Here is a 16355-nt window from a genome sequence, read left to right as displayed (position 1 = left end):
TACCGCCAGGATCCATGGCACTAGGGTGTAACAACCTACCGCCAGGGACCTTGACGATAGGAAACGCCTTTACTTCCAAACAGGCTGGCGGTAGCCTGTACACCCCTACTATCAAGGTGCCCGGCGGTAGGTGCGAGTCCATACTTATAAAAAACTTCCGGTAGGGTGTGCAACTCTATTGTCAGGGACTTTGGCAGTAGGCTGTTATACCCTATCGTCATGGATCCTGATGATAAGAAAAAAGACAAATCTTGAAATTTTTGTAAGGCAGGGTCAAATCTCTGAAAATGGTCGAAATACGAAATTTAGCCGACTGACGAGCGAAACACGTTGCTGTCAGAGTACTTACTACGTCAGGAGATGAGTCACACGATTTGTTGTCATTTGCCGGGCACCAAGGCCTTGTCCTTCCCGATCGAGGACGCTGTGTCCTGTCCTATTGCTTCTCCTTTCATTTTTCACACCGTAATTAGTATCTTTTTTGTTGCTTCTGAGAGAGGCGCTGTCAATCTCAATACATGCACAGTAAAACAATTGTGTAGCACGCAGAGGCAGGCGTTGAAAACAGAAAGAGAAACGGCGTGCAGAAGATGGTGTGATCATCGAGCTTGGTAGATAATCACAATCTCGCAGCGGTGGTGGACGTGGCCGTGGGTGGGGTTCCTGTGCTGTCGGGGCGGGATGCTTCCCCGGCCGATGGACCTGCCGCCTGCCGCCATGTCATCCTCCACGCCGGCCACCGGGAGAAGAGACGAGATCTCAGAGAATAATCCCACGGAATATGGGGACTGGGGAGCATGCACCCACGCGACCGATGGACTGCACAGTGCCCTCGTACGTCTCGCCACTAGACAACGCGACGTGAGGTGAGCTTCATCGGTCCCTCCCTCCACTCCACGCCGGCCGGCCGGCCACGGGACTGGGACTGGGACTCGGAGGAGAATAATGCCACCGAATAATATCGGCGTCGGAGCGCACGCAGACGCAGCGCAGGTGGATCCTCCACGCCCCCAGCAAAACCCGGCCCAGCCCCACCCCGCTCACGGTGGCGGTGGCGGTGGCGGGCACGACGGCCGTTTCCAACTCCGGCAAGAAAAACAAAACAGAGCCGTGAGGTGAGGTGAGGAGGAGTCCGGTAGTGAAAAGTGGGCGAGGCGCAACGGCCGGTGGAAAGCGAAACGAAACCCCGACGCCAACGTACCACCATAAATCAATCCCCAGCCCACCAACGCAGCGCACGCAGGCAGCCGACCGAGCCCCCACTCCACCCCAGAGCAGAGCCGCGAGCACACCAGCAAGCAGCAAGCCAGTTACGCTCGACACCGCGGCACTGCTCAGCTCGGCCCCCTTCTCGCTCGCGGGAGCACGCGGAGAGGCCATCGAAGATCGGCCGACCGCCGGCCGGCGAGCGATGTCGAGCCACGAGGCATGCTGCGGGACCATGTTCTGGGTGTACCTGCTGTCCTGCGCGGGGCTGGTGATGTTCGCGGGGCTCATGTCGGGGCTCACCCTCGGCCTCATGTCGCTCAGCCTGGTGGACCTGGAGGTGCTGGCCAAGGCCGGCACCCCGCAGGATCGCCGCAACGCCGCCCGGATCCTCCCCGTCGTCACCAACCAGCACCTCCTCCTCTGCACGCTCCTCATCGGCAACTCCCTCGCCATGGAGGCGCTCCCCATCTTCCTCGACTCCCTCCTCCCCTCCTTCGGCGCCATCCTCATCTCCGTCACCCTCATCCTCGCCTTCGGTGAGGTGATCCATCCACCTCTTCCGATTTTACATTCCGATTCAGCAGCGCTCTGTTTTTCCCCCTTCTTCTTCTTCTTGTTCCTGACCTGGTGATTTGATGGTTCGATGGACCCTGCAGATCATGCCGCAGGCCATCTGCACGCGCTACGGCCTCAGCATGGGGGCCAAGGCAGCGCCCATCGTCCGGGTGCTCCTCGTCGTCTTCTTCCCGGTGGCATACCCCATCAGCAAGGTACTACGCCCAATTTCTTCCCCTGTCTCCTTGCAAGAATCCATCCGGGAGGAGCAACTGCCAATTCTGAGTGCGCGCAGTCGAAATTGGGCTCAGAGTTAAGGCATCCCAAGTGGGCGCCTGCCTGCAACTGCAAGTGGGATGTCGATCATGCTCCCTCATCAAACTAATTTGCCATGCTCATCTAGTCATCAGAACTACCCACACAGGTCAACATGCCCTGTTTATATGAATTGTTTTGTACTCCTACCTACTAGTGACTAGTTGTCGCACTGATTAAAATCTCCGCGCAACGAGCAAGTAATCGGTGGCCGAGAAATAAGGTCCGTATCTCGCTAATGCCAAACTAAATGAACAGAAAATGCACTCCTCTACATGTGCATATGATTGAGTTCTGCTGACTCAGGTTCAGTATGAAAGCATCTTCAGTTTTGAAGAACAGTTTTTTTCTTTAAGAACAGTTACTTGGCAGTTTTACCATTTCCCTGCTAAGTGTTTCTTATATGAATCGGTTATTCTTAAGGACCGTATTTTGATAAAAGAAATGTGAGTTTATTACTACTGACGAACGATCTGTGATCAATCATGTACGTTGATTTTTATAGCACACGCTTAGCCAGGGTAGTTGCATATAGCTTTCATGCCATTTCAGTGTTCTTCCAATGCAAATGATGGGCACTTCTATGTGTGTCCGAAAAGAAAAGAACAAAATGTGTTCCCCCCCTCTTTTTCGTCGATTTTGTATCTTGCTTCATTTATGTTTTGTTTTTCAGCTGTTGGACTGGCTATTGGGAAAGGGCCATGTTGCACTTATGAGGAGAGCTGAGCTAAAGACATTGGTTGATATGCACGGCGATGCGGTCAGTTCTATTTTTATTCACTCTTTCGTTTATGATAAGTAGATGCCATCTTCACTTCTTCAGTCCAACATTTATTACTCTGTTCCAATTTCTCAACTAGTATTATAAGTTGCATACATACTTGTCCTGCAATAAACATGAGCCTTGTATGCATTTTCATTTAAAACAGTTTAAAACTGCAAAGCCAATCAGCACAACAAACAGATGTTTTTTTTTTTTTTGCGGGGAACAAACAGATGTTGGTATAACAGCGAAGAACAAAATAAAAAAAATCCCCGTCCAAGTGCCCATTATGAGTTGTATATATTCAAAGCACAATTTGCATTCATGGTAACTTAATTTCTCTGTACAGCCTTACAGGAATTAATTTACTTTATTTGATTAGTATTTTTGTCTATATTACTTGAAGCCCTGGAAAGTTAGCTCAGGATGATATACTTCGGTTCATTAGATTCTAGATGGCCATGTCATTATACAGCACTATAACCCTTTGTTAGAAACATTGTGACTGCATTTCTATATGTCCCCAATCTCCTCATGGTTCGATATTTAATTATTCTTGAAAGCTAAAGTACTAGGGAGTAGGGACTAAAGTAACTAACTAACTATTGTTGCTCTCCTTAGACAAAGATACAAACTACTACTAAACTATTGTTTTTCTCACTTTGTTCGTAGGCTGGAAAAGGTGGAGAGCTGACTCATGATGAAACTACTATCATTGCAGGAGCATTGGAGATGACTCAAAAGACTGCAAAAGATGCCATGACTCCCATATCTGAAACCTTCTCACTTGACATAAATGCCAAGCTGGATGTGTATGAATCTTCCAATTTATTGTGTGTTTTTATCGAATATATGGTACTGATGCTATTATTTGTCTCTTGATAGGCATACGGTGGGTATGATAATGACCAAAGGGCACAGCCGTATTCCTATATACTCTGGAAGACCAAGCAATATCATCGGTCTTATATTGGTGAGCTCAGGTTTTCATGAATTAATTGCATTGATTGAGAAATCCTATTTCGTTAATTAGGTTTATTCCGCTACGGACTCCATGTTATGAACTCTTAGCGGCATCTTACAAATGGCGAATAATTTTGGACTTGCAGTTTCCAGAGCGGTGTCTTAACAACATTTTGTACCATTCCTCACAATAATTACTGTGAAATCTTAAGATGATTGCGCAACCAGATATCTGAACCTGCTAATCTTTGTTTGGTTTAATACATCAGTCTTTTGATCAAAGAACTGTGGTGAAAACTGAAAATCTCCACTATAAATTCATCACTGCTTTTCGAGTTGTCATTTTCAGAAGAAAAAGAAAAAAGGTTACAGGGGTGGGTGGGGGGCTATGTCGCGTCAGGGACACCTTTTTTCCAAAAAAAAAAAATCTGATTTTCATTTCTGTACAGAACTTCTCCTCTGAATATATGAAAGCAGCACTTCTGTTATTCGTAAAAAAATGTCCTTTTAGAAGCTGACTTTTTTGCAAACACCAGCCTGTGAGTAGCACATGGCCATTGAAAGTTTGTTTTTCAATTATTGTGGAGCTTTCATGATCATGTACAGAGTTGTGTAATGAAGCATAAAGAGTGTAGAAACATGACACCATCCTGAACACCAATCAAGCCTAGCTTTTCCACTTTGAGTGATGTATTATTTTGATCTGCTAAAAAGTCTCTCATTTTAGGTAAAAAACTTGCTTACTTGCCGACCTGAGGATGAGGTGCCCACTAGACATGTTACTATCAGAAAAATTCCAAGGTATCATCTTTTATGACCTTGTTAAATTTGTCTGGTGAACAAATATGATTCTGCCATGCATGTATCGTATGGACTTAGGCGTTTTGGTTGATAATCTATCAGCACCAACACTGAAGCATGTTCAGGAATGCTCTGTATTATGCTGCACATGTACTAATTTAAGATTGTTTTCCTTGCCATAAAAAGTACCTAATTGCATTCCCAGTTTTTTTGTGTGGTTTAAAATTGATTATATTTAATGGCTAGTAGTTCTAAGTTCTAGAAAAAACGGTAGAACAGATGATACAGATTTTGAAGGGGTCAATGTCCTGAGCTAAAACAGAGTGACCCCTTTGGGTAGCGACAAATTACATCAGATTTGAGCAATTTTAATTTTGGAGAGCATACAAGCACTATTTTGCCCCTAAAAAATCCACGCTGTTCGTTGAGGTTAAATTATGTACTCCCTCCGTCCGGAAATACTTGTCATCAAAATGGATAAACGGAGATGTATCTAGACGTATTTTAGTTCTAGATACATCCTCTTTTATCCATTTTGATGACAAGTATTTCCGGACGGAGGGAGTATATGTTATCGAATCAGTGTGCATTATTTGTCTTGTATTCTCATTCATAGTTTTGCTGTGTTTTCTGTACATCAGGGTGGCTGATGATCTTCCTCTCTATGACATTCTAAATGAGTTTCAGAAAGGTCACAGTCACATGGCTGTGGTTGTTAAACGCACTAAAGAAGGAGCATCTGTTGAAAAGAATAACAGTTTTACAGCAGATTATAAAATGACCAATGGACATGCTCATGCTGATGGTACATGTTTCATTCACCTAGTTTCATTATTTGATTATCCTTGTCAACTACTCCCTCTGTTCCTAAAATACTCCCTCCGTCCCAAAATAAGTGACTCAATGAGTCACTTATGAGTCACTTATTTTGGGACGGAGGGAGTATAAGACGTCATTTTGGTAGTTCAATTGAACTACCAAAACGTCTTATATTTAAGAACGGAGGGAGTACATGTCTTTCAAGTAAATGTGTATTATCTTCCTTGGCTGATAAGTTGTGTGTACTCTTAGGTCTGGGTCTGTCACCCTCACATGTCAACACTCCCGGAAGTCGTCGAAATAACAATGACAAATACAGTAAGAAAATTGAAAGAAAACGGGACAACATTCTTGATTTTAACACCGATCCACTTCCTCATTATTCAATGGATGAGGAAGCGGTGGGAATAATTACAATGGAAGATGTCATGGAGCAGCTGCTGCAGGTTTGACTTATTTTTGTTAGAGCCTCTCCTTATTTGGGAAATTATTTGGGGTACATTGTTGCGTGATCATATTTTCAAAACTTAATGATGCCTTTTGGATTTATAGCCTAATTTCATCATAAAGTGGCAAGTTTTACCCATGCCATGTGAGAACGGCTTGCTTATATTGCTTTATTGTATTTCTTATTCTTGACAACATTTTGGTCATCCTCACGAATCTCAAAGCCACAAGTCGTCCTCAACATTAGTTCACGAAAATACAATTGTAGTACTAATTAAGGTGTCATCCGACCGTTAATAAAGCCTAGGCATTGTCCACAGGTTTACAGGGTTATATTGTTTGGCATTTTCTCACATTGCTAACTGACTTAAATTTCTCCCCTCACAGGAAGATATCTTGGATGAGACAGATGAGTATGTTGATGTGCATAACAAGTAAGTGGCTCAGTGCTGGTACTTTGCATGTTTTATTTATTTATTTTTGGCGGGGAAGGTGCTTTGCATGTTTAATTGGTATAGAGGTGTAACTTTCCTTCGTTTCGCAGGATCAAAATAAACATGTTACCGCCAGGCAAATCATTGTCGCCTCTTATATCTCCTAGTGGTGGACCTCTGTCTCAAGGACTAAGAAAGACCCCTATGGCTTCTCCGCTGTCGCCATACCATAATGGCGGCTCCATCTTACGTTCCCCTGCTGCAAACCATGCTCGATCCCCTGGGACTTTACCGACAGCCTTTTCTCCTGGGAGGTCACCGGCATCTCAAACCCCCGTGCGCAGTTCGCCGACTTCAAGTTGGGTGAGTAGTAGCAGTTTTGTATACCAAGTGATGGTTATTCATGATTTTTGTACATGCTTTGTTTTCTTAAGAAAATCCCTTGAAGTTGTAACAACAATCTTTTTCACCTCATCCTACATGCCATGGTCATTGTTCTGGTTCTTCCTTTTACAGGTCTCGAGGAATTCGTACCGAAATCCGTAGAAATGGTGGTGAGAGCTAATGCCAAAGAGCTCCAGGGGCAACAATCCCAGTTGAGATCACTCCCAAGATCAAATGAAGGCATTGAAGAGTGTAGGGGTCAAAGAATGAAGACCCCACAGCTCTCTGCTTTGTTGCTGGTCCTTGTTTATTTATGACTTTCTTGTACATATATATGTGTCCCTTAGCATCTGAACCTGAGTATGGATGAGCTCTCACCACCTACTGTAGACGCCCTTTTTGCCAAACTTGTAGCAATCATTGCAAAAGAAGAAAACTGCAGAGAGAAACGACGTAAAAGAAACGCATTCTGTATGTATCGCGCATCTGCGCATCTGTGCTGGTATTCTTGTTTGTCAGCCGCCATTGTACTCACTCAAACTCAAGTAAAGCAGCTGTTGGTGCTAGTACTGCTGGTGGCTGCCCCCATTTATGTAAGAACTGTACAAGCTTATGTTTCTAATGAGTTTCACTGGCAATACGCATTTTTCTTTTCGAAAAGGGGATAGCCCGGCCACTGCATCATACGATGCACACAACCATTTTATTAAGCAAAAGTAAGTCCAAGTCACCGAGTACCAAAAGGTTTATAGCAAAACACGCCCAAGTCGGTTCAAAATAAGATTACATAGCTCATATAAGATTACGTAGCTCATCCACATGATCTGCTGCTCTGTCTAAACGTCCCAGATGGTTCAGCTGAACGGTTACCCTGTCAGCATCAACGGGATGCGACTGGTCAGATGAATTACTCCCATCCGTTTCCAGGTCCGATGCTAACCCGTCTGCTATGAGTGAGTATTGATTGTGTGTATGTTAGTTATGGTCAAGGTAACGGGCGAATGAGGCAGCAGCAGCCAGCGACTGGGCAAGTACGTACGTAGGTGCGGTGGTTCTGTTTAAAGCGTCAAGTGCTTGTTTGACACGAGAAAAATATCTAAAACTCCAGGGAGAAGGGAGAAGGGAGTGTATTTCTCTCAGACGCCGGGAAAAGAAAACTGAGTATGCGGGCGTGCCAGTGTACCGTAATACACAAAGAAAAAGAGATACGGGAACATGTATTTCATTAATCTCATTGGAGAAATAAAATTACAATATCCCATAAAAAAAGGTGCGCTCCGTGGCCTACTAGCACGGCCAAGCTGGCTGTGGCGATTGTGTGATCTCCTGGTTCCCGGGGCCTCGGAAGGCTCCCGGTTAATTACTCCCGCGGGTTGCTCCGCGGGATACCTCCGATTGAGCTGTGTGGTCGTTTTCGTCGTCTTCGCTTCGCGTTCTCCATGCATGATGATGGCGATGTGTGTGTGTGGGCGGCGGCAGAGCCCGTGTCCTCGTCGGTACACGCACCGCAAGTAGCGTGGCCTTTGCGGTGGCCGCGCTTGCCCTTGCCGTCGTGCCTCGTCGGTCTTGACGGCGTTGGAGGAGTTGTTGTTGGGGTAGCATGGATCGCGCTCGGCTCGGACTTCTCGACGACCAGTAGCTTCTCAGGGTGTGCAAGGGGCTACGCCTTGCGGGAGTAATTGTCGGTGGAGACCATCATCGGTGATGACCGTCGCGTTGCTCGCGCCAGCGTGGCCTGAGTGGTCGACACCCCGTCCCGGCCAGACGCTGAGTCCACGGCAGTCGGCGTAGTCAAAGCATCATCTCACGAGATCATAGAGGAGCGGTGTTGTTGTTGAAGTCGTGTCGCCCTGCAGCCGCGCCTTGTCCTCGGGCGGTGCCAACCTGCTCGGCTCCGGCCTATGAATGAGCGTGACGCGTGTAGCAGCTGCGCCGCGGCAAGGCACCATCTTCACAAGCAGGATACAGGCGCCGTTGTAAGGTGTCATCTTCACGATGTGGCGTCACTTGCAGGGACTCTTCCTTGAGCGTGCGGCGCCACGAATGTACGACGCTGTGACGAGCTCCACCTCTTCTTCTTGAATGATGCAAGACGCGCTGAAGCGAACAACGACCAGCGGTGAGCATGCCACCTCGCCATTGGCTACGTGCATGGCCCATGCATGTGCAAAGGCCACTTACGTAGTGCACTGCCACACATTCAGACGTATTTAATGTTCAGCTTCATTCTTCTATAGCATTTGATGTAGACGAAATCCTCCGGCTGGAAATGGACGGCATGTGCGGCGACCTCCCGAGTACCACGTCCATTGCTTGCTGCGGTGGGCAGCACCACGCCTTAGACGCACACGAGTATGTATCAGGAGCATGCCTTCTTGTTCTTGTGTAGACCACTTCATGATGTTTGGCTGGACTAACGTGACACCATCACCAAGGCACCATCGAGTTCGGGCGAGATGAAGGATAGGCACTACCCCGATGCCAAATGGGATCTCGTTTCCCTTGAAGGAGACGCGAGCAGCACCGTCATGCCACGTGAAGGAGTCGGTGATGTTGACATGGTCCGCGGCTTCGTCCTTCATGGTACCGGCTCGTCGAGGTGGGCGAAGGGTGTGATGGGTGATTTGAACGCCGGGAGGCATCGTGGCGAGCACCATGTCATGGTCCTCGGCGTGATGAAATGGAGGTGAGCAGTGTGATGGCGAGTTCTGCGTCGTCGACTTCTACGGCACCATCTTGATGAAGTGAACGAATGGCCTGACGGAGAACTCCAGATCACCGTCTTCAGCGGCGTCCCTCCAGCGCGACAAAGCGGACGACAGGCTCCATAGAGCGGTGAGGTTGACCTACGTGTCATCGACCTCCAAAGCACCAGCTTGACGATATTGACGGTGGGCAGCGCCGTGGCGTGCCCTGTGTCATTGTGTTCCGCGGCACCGTGTGACGAAGTGGGCGCGAGGAGTGGGGTTGGTCTCCGTGGCATCGGCCTCCATGGCGCCGGCTTGGCGACATCAAACGGTGGGCGGCATCATGGCATGCTCCATGTCGTTGTCCTTCCATGGCGCCTCGTGGCGAAGTGGGCGTGAGTGGTGATGGTGACTTGTGTGCCGTTGGCCTCCATAGAGCTAGCTTGGTGAAGAATCCGGTGGGGAGCACCACGGTTGGCTAAACGGCATCTTCGTCTAGCGGCGATGAGTGGAGGTAGGCCACCGTGGCGTCGACCTCCGTGACATCGACCTTGGTGGCGTCAGCGTCCATAGCGCGGGCTTGGTGAAGATGAGCTCCGGCGACGCGTCGTCCTCATCGAGCGGTGATGAGTAGGGATGGTGGCCACCGTGGCGTCGACCTCCGTGACACCGACCTCGGTGGCGTCAGCGTCCATAGCGCGGGCTTGGTGAAGATGAGCTCCGGTGACGCGGTGTCCTCATCGAGCGGTGATGAGTGGAGGTGGCCACCGTGGCGTCGACCTCCGTGACACCGACCTCGGTGGCGTCAGCGTCCATAGCGCAGGCTTGGTAAAGATGAGCTCCGGCGACGCGTTGTCCTCATCGAGCGGTGATGAGTGGAGGTGGCCACCGTGACACCGACCTCAGTGGCGTTAGCGTCCATAGCGCGGGCTTGGTGAAGATGAGCTCCGGCGACGCGTCGTCCTCGTCGTGCGGTGATGAGTGGAGTGGCCACCGCGGCGTCAATCTCCGGGGCATCGACCTGGCGACCTCGACGGTGGGCGGCGTCGTGGCGTGCTCCGTGTCTTCCTGGCCGAACCGTCGTGACGAGACGAACCGCAGGTGGTGATGACGACCTCCTCGTCGTTCTTTGTGGCGCTGGCTTGGTGAAGACCATCTCCGGCAACGTCGACTTCATCTTCCGGTCCGGCGGCTCCATCTCCGACGGGGTCCGATCATGCGAACATTGCTTTTGGCAACGCTCCTGACCTGTGTGCGTGCATGCTATATGCAAAGAAGGAACAAGGAAAGGGGTGGGTTAGATCAAAGTTTTACCCTCGGGGAAGGTGAGCTTCTCGTCCATGTCACAGCCGCCGAGCTCCCTGTACGCCGGCCTCCTCTCTCCGTGTATGCCGGCTCGGGTGCCTGCGTTCTTCCTCCTGCCGGGTATATGCGAGCCGGTGCGTGAGGGAGTTCCTCTGCAGGCTTGCGTGATGAATGAATGGAGTGTTGCGTGGTGGATGAACGGGTGCTTGAGGTGTTGTGCGATGGATGCGTGCTGAAGGTGTTATGCGATTGCCTTCAGAATGGGTGTGTACGTGAGTCCCCTCTGCGTAGCTAGGTGTGTGTATTTATAGACAGGAGATGGGCGACCCGGCGGATGGAGACGGGCCAAACGTCCCGATTTTCTTGGACTAGATATGGATGCAATCTCCCCGAATCTTATCATCTCGCTGATGTTTATCTTTCTTCTTCTTGACGCGTACGCCTGCACACAGAAAATGAAAACCGTCTCATGCGTACCTAGCTACCTGACTGACGGTGGGCCTGGTTCCTTCGATCGCCACCTTCATGCTTATCTCCGGTGTTTGCTAGTTGAAATAATCACAAGTATTCAAGTACGTATACGCGCGCTTGCCGGCCGGTATATACGGTACTTAAAGAAATACGCATACTATATGTAATCTTGTGGGCGCGCCGTAGATATGGACTCAGCCTTCTGATTGTAACCTGCATGTGTGTATAAGTCTATGCCACGGAGCATCAAGTGCAAGTATACATTGGTTAGTACGTGAGCAAACTCAAAATGCATGCACGTACCATTGCATCGAGAATTGCCTAATGCGTGTGTGTACGTATACACTCAATATAAAACATAGATGTGCATAACTTGCAATTAAAAGAAAAAAAATACATTTATACTTATATCTTCTGAAAATAGTAATCACAAAAATACGTCGAACAGTGCTGACCGGTGTTAGTTTAATTTGGTGATGATAGATGGACTGATCCAGCTAGCACGGTGGTGAGACTAACATGAGAGAAAAATGCACCGTCGCCGTTGAACTGAATAACCGCCGGGCACTGGATAGTGATGGTGGAAGCACGTCAATTTCCCGGCGTGAGACATGCAAATTCCGCATGGTGGTACTAAGGCTCGATTGCTTCATGAGTTGGAAACACAACTCATGGAGGCGTTTTCTACCACGCATGCCAATCTTTCTAGAACATCTGGTACCTTGTTGATCCGGGGCTCTGAACTGTTGGTCCAGTGGTAGACTCCTGCTGGGGCGGGCCCACGTTGCGTCCCTGGAATGTACCGTTCGAGTATTATATTTTAAAGGGTGGGGGAGGCGGCTCGGATAGAGCGGGGTGGAAGGTGACCGTGGAGGTGACGCTAAGGCGGGGGGGGGGGGGGGGGGGGGGGGGGGGGGGGGGGGGGGGGGGGGGGGGGGGGGGGGGGGGGGGGGGGGGGGGGGGGGGGGGGGGGTGGCTAACGCTAGGAAGCCCGGCCTCATGAACTACAAGGGGCCCACTAGGCCCAAAACAAGGAGCAAACCGTAGGACGCGAAGACGACCTTCGTGGCCTCCAAGACTAGAGGGCGGCAGCGCCACAAATCGCATCTACCGCTATGTAAACCCTAGACCACGGCTGCCTATATAAAGGGAGGTCTAGGGTCCTCTTCATCATCTGCCGACGGATATGAAACTCTCGGTAGCAATCTCATACACCATCGTAACCCCTCGTACGAGGTATCCCTCGACCATGAATAACGAAAACCAGCAGGACGTAGGGTTTTACTCTCTGGAGGCCCGAACCTAGATAAACCCCTCGTGTGACCCCAGATCCAGGACTTCTAGCTATGCTTGGACCCCTACCGAGGGATCTAATAGTATTTTGCACCGTTAGTTGGCGCGCCAAGCACGGGAGGCGCCGGCTGGAGACAGATCTTGGATCGGATATTTTTCTGCTCCTGGCGGCCTTTCGCCGGGAGAGAGCCTGAGCTTTGGCTCCCTCATGTTCGCCGCTAACGGGGCAGGCCGGGTCGACATCAAACCGCCAGATCGCCCCACACGCACCATCTACATCGGCAGCATCCCTTTCGTCAACAACGCCCGCGGCAATCTCCGGTTGTGCCTACCACCTATCTGGCACGAAACACGGTGTTAGGGTATATTTCCTCCTTAGTGGTTTTGGTGATTGATGACACAATTCTTTTGCGAATTAATCGTGTGCATTGAGTATTTCAGATAATCTATCATATGACACAAGACGATTCGTGACCTTGGAGATATAAAGTCAAGATGGTTATTTTTCATGTGTTTCTTTTTCGGCGGACTTGAGTTTTGGGAAACCATACTATTAAGAAAGAGTCCACTTTGAGAAAGTTTGGGTGAAATAATCAAGTACACATCTTCTTTTGCACCCACCTTCCATCTCGCTTGATTGCAATTCCATCATTTTTCTAAAAACTTGTCCTATGGCTACCCAGCAGTAGTACCTCTCTGGGCAGCGGTAGTACCACTTGTAAGCAGTACTTCCGTTGATCCTGTACCACATGTACTCAATGGCGGAGACAAGGGGGTGGCACCACGGGCCCTGGCCCCCCCTAACAACATGAATTTACTACTAAATTACTGGTGAATAGTGCTGAATTAGAAAAAAAAATTTACTACTAAACATCTATTTTTCTATGGATTGGCCCTCCCCAACCTATTTCAGTGGCACTTGGCCCCCCTAATCTAAATTTTCTGCCTCCGCCACTGCATGTACTACCGCTTATTTAGGGTGTTCTATTGTCTATTTGAGCTCAGCGAAAGTAGTGCGGCAGTAAGGCTTGCGGTACTACCGCCCCTACCACCGCTGATCTTGCTGTAGCTCAGAATGCTAAGCGGAAGTAGGGCGACAGTGGGACTGATCCTGTAAGCAGTATGTAAGCAGTACTACCGCCCAGACACTACCGCTTATTTTTATGCCTCTGGACTGCTTTGCCACATCGCGGCAGTAGGGCGCGGGCTCTGCTCTACCACCGTTGTACCAAAACGTTTACAGCATCGCTCGAAATAAAATTACATAGTTCATCCACACGATCTGCTGCTGTCTAAACTTCCCCGGATGGTTCAGCTGAACGGTTGCTCTCTCAGCATCAAGGGGATGTGAGTGGTCAGATGAATTACTCCCATCCGTTCCCACGTCCCCGGCCAACATGTCTGTTGTGAGCAGTACTGGTTGTGAGTATTGATTGTGTATGTTAGTTAGGTCAAGGTAACGAGCGAATGTTAGTTATGGTCAAGGTAACGAACGAATCAGGCAGCCGCAGCCAGCGACTCGGCGGTGGCTTTTGAATTGCAAATTTGCCACAGAGGCAGTAGAGTCATTTCGCGTGGTAAAAATAGAGATAAAACATCAAAAATGATTACAGTAAATAAAAAAGTCAATATCATCCAAAGGAAAAAGGAAAGTTGGGCAAATAATACGTATAATCCTATGTAAAGTAGGGCAAACTATCAAATGCCCAACTAAATTGGGGCAAATAATCCAATCTCCCCACCCAATGTTAGTAGTTTAAGTTGGTGATGGTAGATGGACGATGGTGAGACTGACCCGAGAAAACTGCAGCGGAGCGTGCTATCACCGTTGACCTGAATAACCGCCGCTGGATATTATAGTGGAAGAAATTAAGCTTTCTTATGTGGAGTTCATATATCCACATGAAGAAATGCATTATTTTCTGTATGAAAAAGCTTAATTTCTCCATGTGTATAGACATGGGGGCGTTTTCTACCCTGCCAACCCTTCTAGAGCATCTGCCTTGCTAATCTGAAGTTCTCAACTGTTGGTACAGTCTTAGGGCCTCTTTCAAGGCTTCTTTGATTCAAAGGATTTTCTCGAGAATTAGAATCCATAGGAAGTTTTTCACTTTGGTCATTTGAATTGTAGGCTTCAATCATTTGGGATTTTTTTTTCTTAATTCATAGTAAATCTAGCATCTACTCAGACCTCTCAAAAGAGTCCCTAATTTTTTGTTCTGCAAACAAACTCAAATCTTGTACGGTTCGAATGGGTATGACATTCAAATCATGTGTTTTTACAATACTAATGTGAGACAAAGAGGCTCTCTGTGTGTGTGCGGGTGGGCGCGGGAGGGGGGAGCTCAAATGAGAACGTCACATGTGAAACAGAGAAATCCGTGCAACCAATGCTTCCTGTTACTTTGGGATACCTCGGGTTTCATCGAAATCAATCCACTATAATGAAGTCGTGGTGCAAACTGAACCACGGGTTGATTTTGAAGAAATATGATGTTCTTTTCGTGAAATGTGTTCACTTGTCCATTGCTTTCTCATCTAGCGGCCCAAATCAGTTTGATGCATTGGGTGCATAGGAAGGATCTCTCGGCCCGGTTAGATCCGGGTAGAGGGTGATGGTAGTTCGACGGTGTCCGAAGTGGGTCGATGGTGGAGGTGGTGCTGCTTGCAAAGGAAAGGCTGAAGGAGGACGGGGTGGAGGCCGACTGGCGTCAAGATAAATCTTCATGCAACTCACGAAATAGCTAGTCCTATTTCTGGAAAAAAAATATCAGGTGATACGGGAGCTAGGATGCTCCGGTGCTCCAGGAACGTCTCTGCCGTTGGATCCTGGATCCTGGATCCAGTAGTCAACAGGAGAGCTTCCACAATTCTGCAAAAACCCTACAAGAGTGCTGCAATTAAATCTTGGTCCAGATGCTTCGATGTAGACCGTTGGATCCACGGTCCACGGTCAAAAAGCTCCTTGCGAGCATCCAAGTTCCAGTATCACTTGATACACTCCATATTTATGCTTAGAGCATCTGCAGCCGGCGCCTCGAACCCCCCTCATACACCCAGACGTACGTCCCGGCCATTCTTCGGTCAAAAAAAACAACCTAGACGGGCTCCTCAAACCAGTATCAAACGCTCAACCTAGACGCATGGATGTCGTCCGATGCAAAGATGGTGCGACGTGCCCGACGTGCGAGGTATGAGCACGGGATGCGGTGGCAGACGTTGACGAGGCGGAGTCGCATTCCCGGCGCCCCGTATGGTGCACGGACACCTCAGGCACCGCACCCGCGTCGTGGTGGACGTTGCTGACTCCTCCCAAGACGGATCCATCATCGACTTCACGTCCATCGGCACCGTGAAGGTTTCAGACTCTGACAAGGAAGAGCAGGGCATGGGAGACGGCGGGGCCTCAATTCCCGTGAGTCGGTTCGTGTCCTATGTCCTACTCTACATTGTCGACGACCGGCCGCCGGACATGGACATGGCCACGGCGGAGCTGAACACGGCTCCGCTTTAGATTAGGTTTTCCGTGCATGTATAATATGGATTTTTTTTAAATGAGGCAAAATAATTGCCATTTTCATTGATTAAGAAGAAGATAATTGCCCGGTTAATTGACGAAAAAAACGGGCTAAAACCGATACAACACAACCCATATGACATGGGCACCACCGGCCAACCCGGCCACCGACATGGAACAGAAGCCACGACGGCACATGCCAACGGATGGCCACACGCGCAAGCAACCGACTGCTCCGACTTTGACGACGAGCAACACAAGGGAAATATGCAGGACTTGCGCCGAGCGTGCCCTCTACAAAAGACCACCGAATGCCTGTCATCGTCACCACCTGAACTCGCTCCAACGCAGCTCCGACTTCCAAGCAACTACGGAAGAGCACCTCGGACACG

At 49.0% G+C, this 16355-nt stretch overlaps 1 protein-coding gene across 2 annotated transcripts; it reads left to right on the top strand.

The window, feature by feature from the left end:
- The first annotated feature begins 984 nt into the window (after positions 1 to 984).
- On the top strand, positions 985 to 7330 carry LOC125511318 (DUF21 domain-containing protein At2g14520-like). 2 transcript variants are annotated; one of them, XM_048676658.1, is made up of 11 exons: positions 1000 to 1750; positions 1866 to 1979; positions 2753 to 2839; positions 3515 to 3654; positions 3728 to 3815; positions 4533 to 4606; positions 5248 to 5411; positions 5678 to 5871; positions 6260 to 6306; positions 6417 to 6669; positions 6823 to 7330. In XM_048676658.1, the coding sequence occupies exons 1-11, from the start codon at positions 1412 to 1414 to the stop codon at positions 6850 to 6852; spliced, it is 1530 nt and encodes a 509-aa protein (XP_048532615.1). In that variant the 5' UTR covers positions 1000 to 1411; the 3' UTR covers positions 6853 to 7330. The 2 variants fall into 2 exon arrangements, 1 of the variants encoding a protein (XP_048532615.1); XR_007284946.1 differs by lacking the exons at positions 6417 to 6669; positions 6823 to 7330 and having other exon boundaries at positions 985 to 1750; positions 5294 to 5411; positions 6260 to 6307.
- The last annotated feature ends 9025 nt before the right edge of the window (positions 7331 to 16355 follow it).

The sequence above is a fragment of the Triticum urartu genome, chromosome 5 (genome assembly GCF_003073215.2).
Source record: "Triticum urartu cultivar G1812 chromosome 5, Tu2.1, whole genome shotgun sequence".
NCBI classification, from domain to species: Eukaryota; Viridiplantae; Streptophyta; class Magnoliopsida; order Poales; family Poaceae; genus Triticum; species Triticum urartu.
Note: the sequence above shows the minus strand (reverse complement) of the source record. Positions and strands in the feature narration are given on the sequence as shown.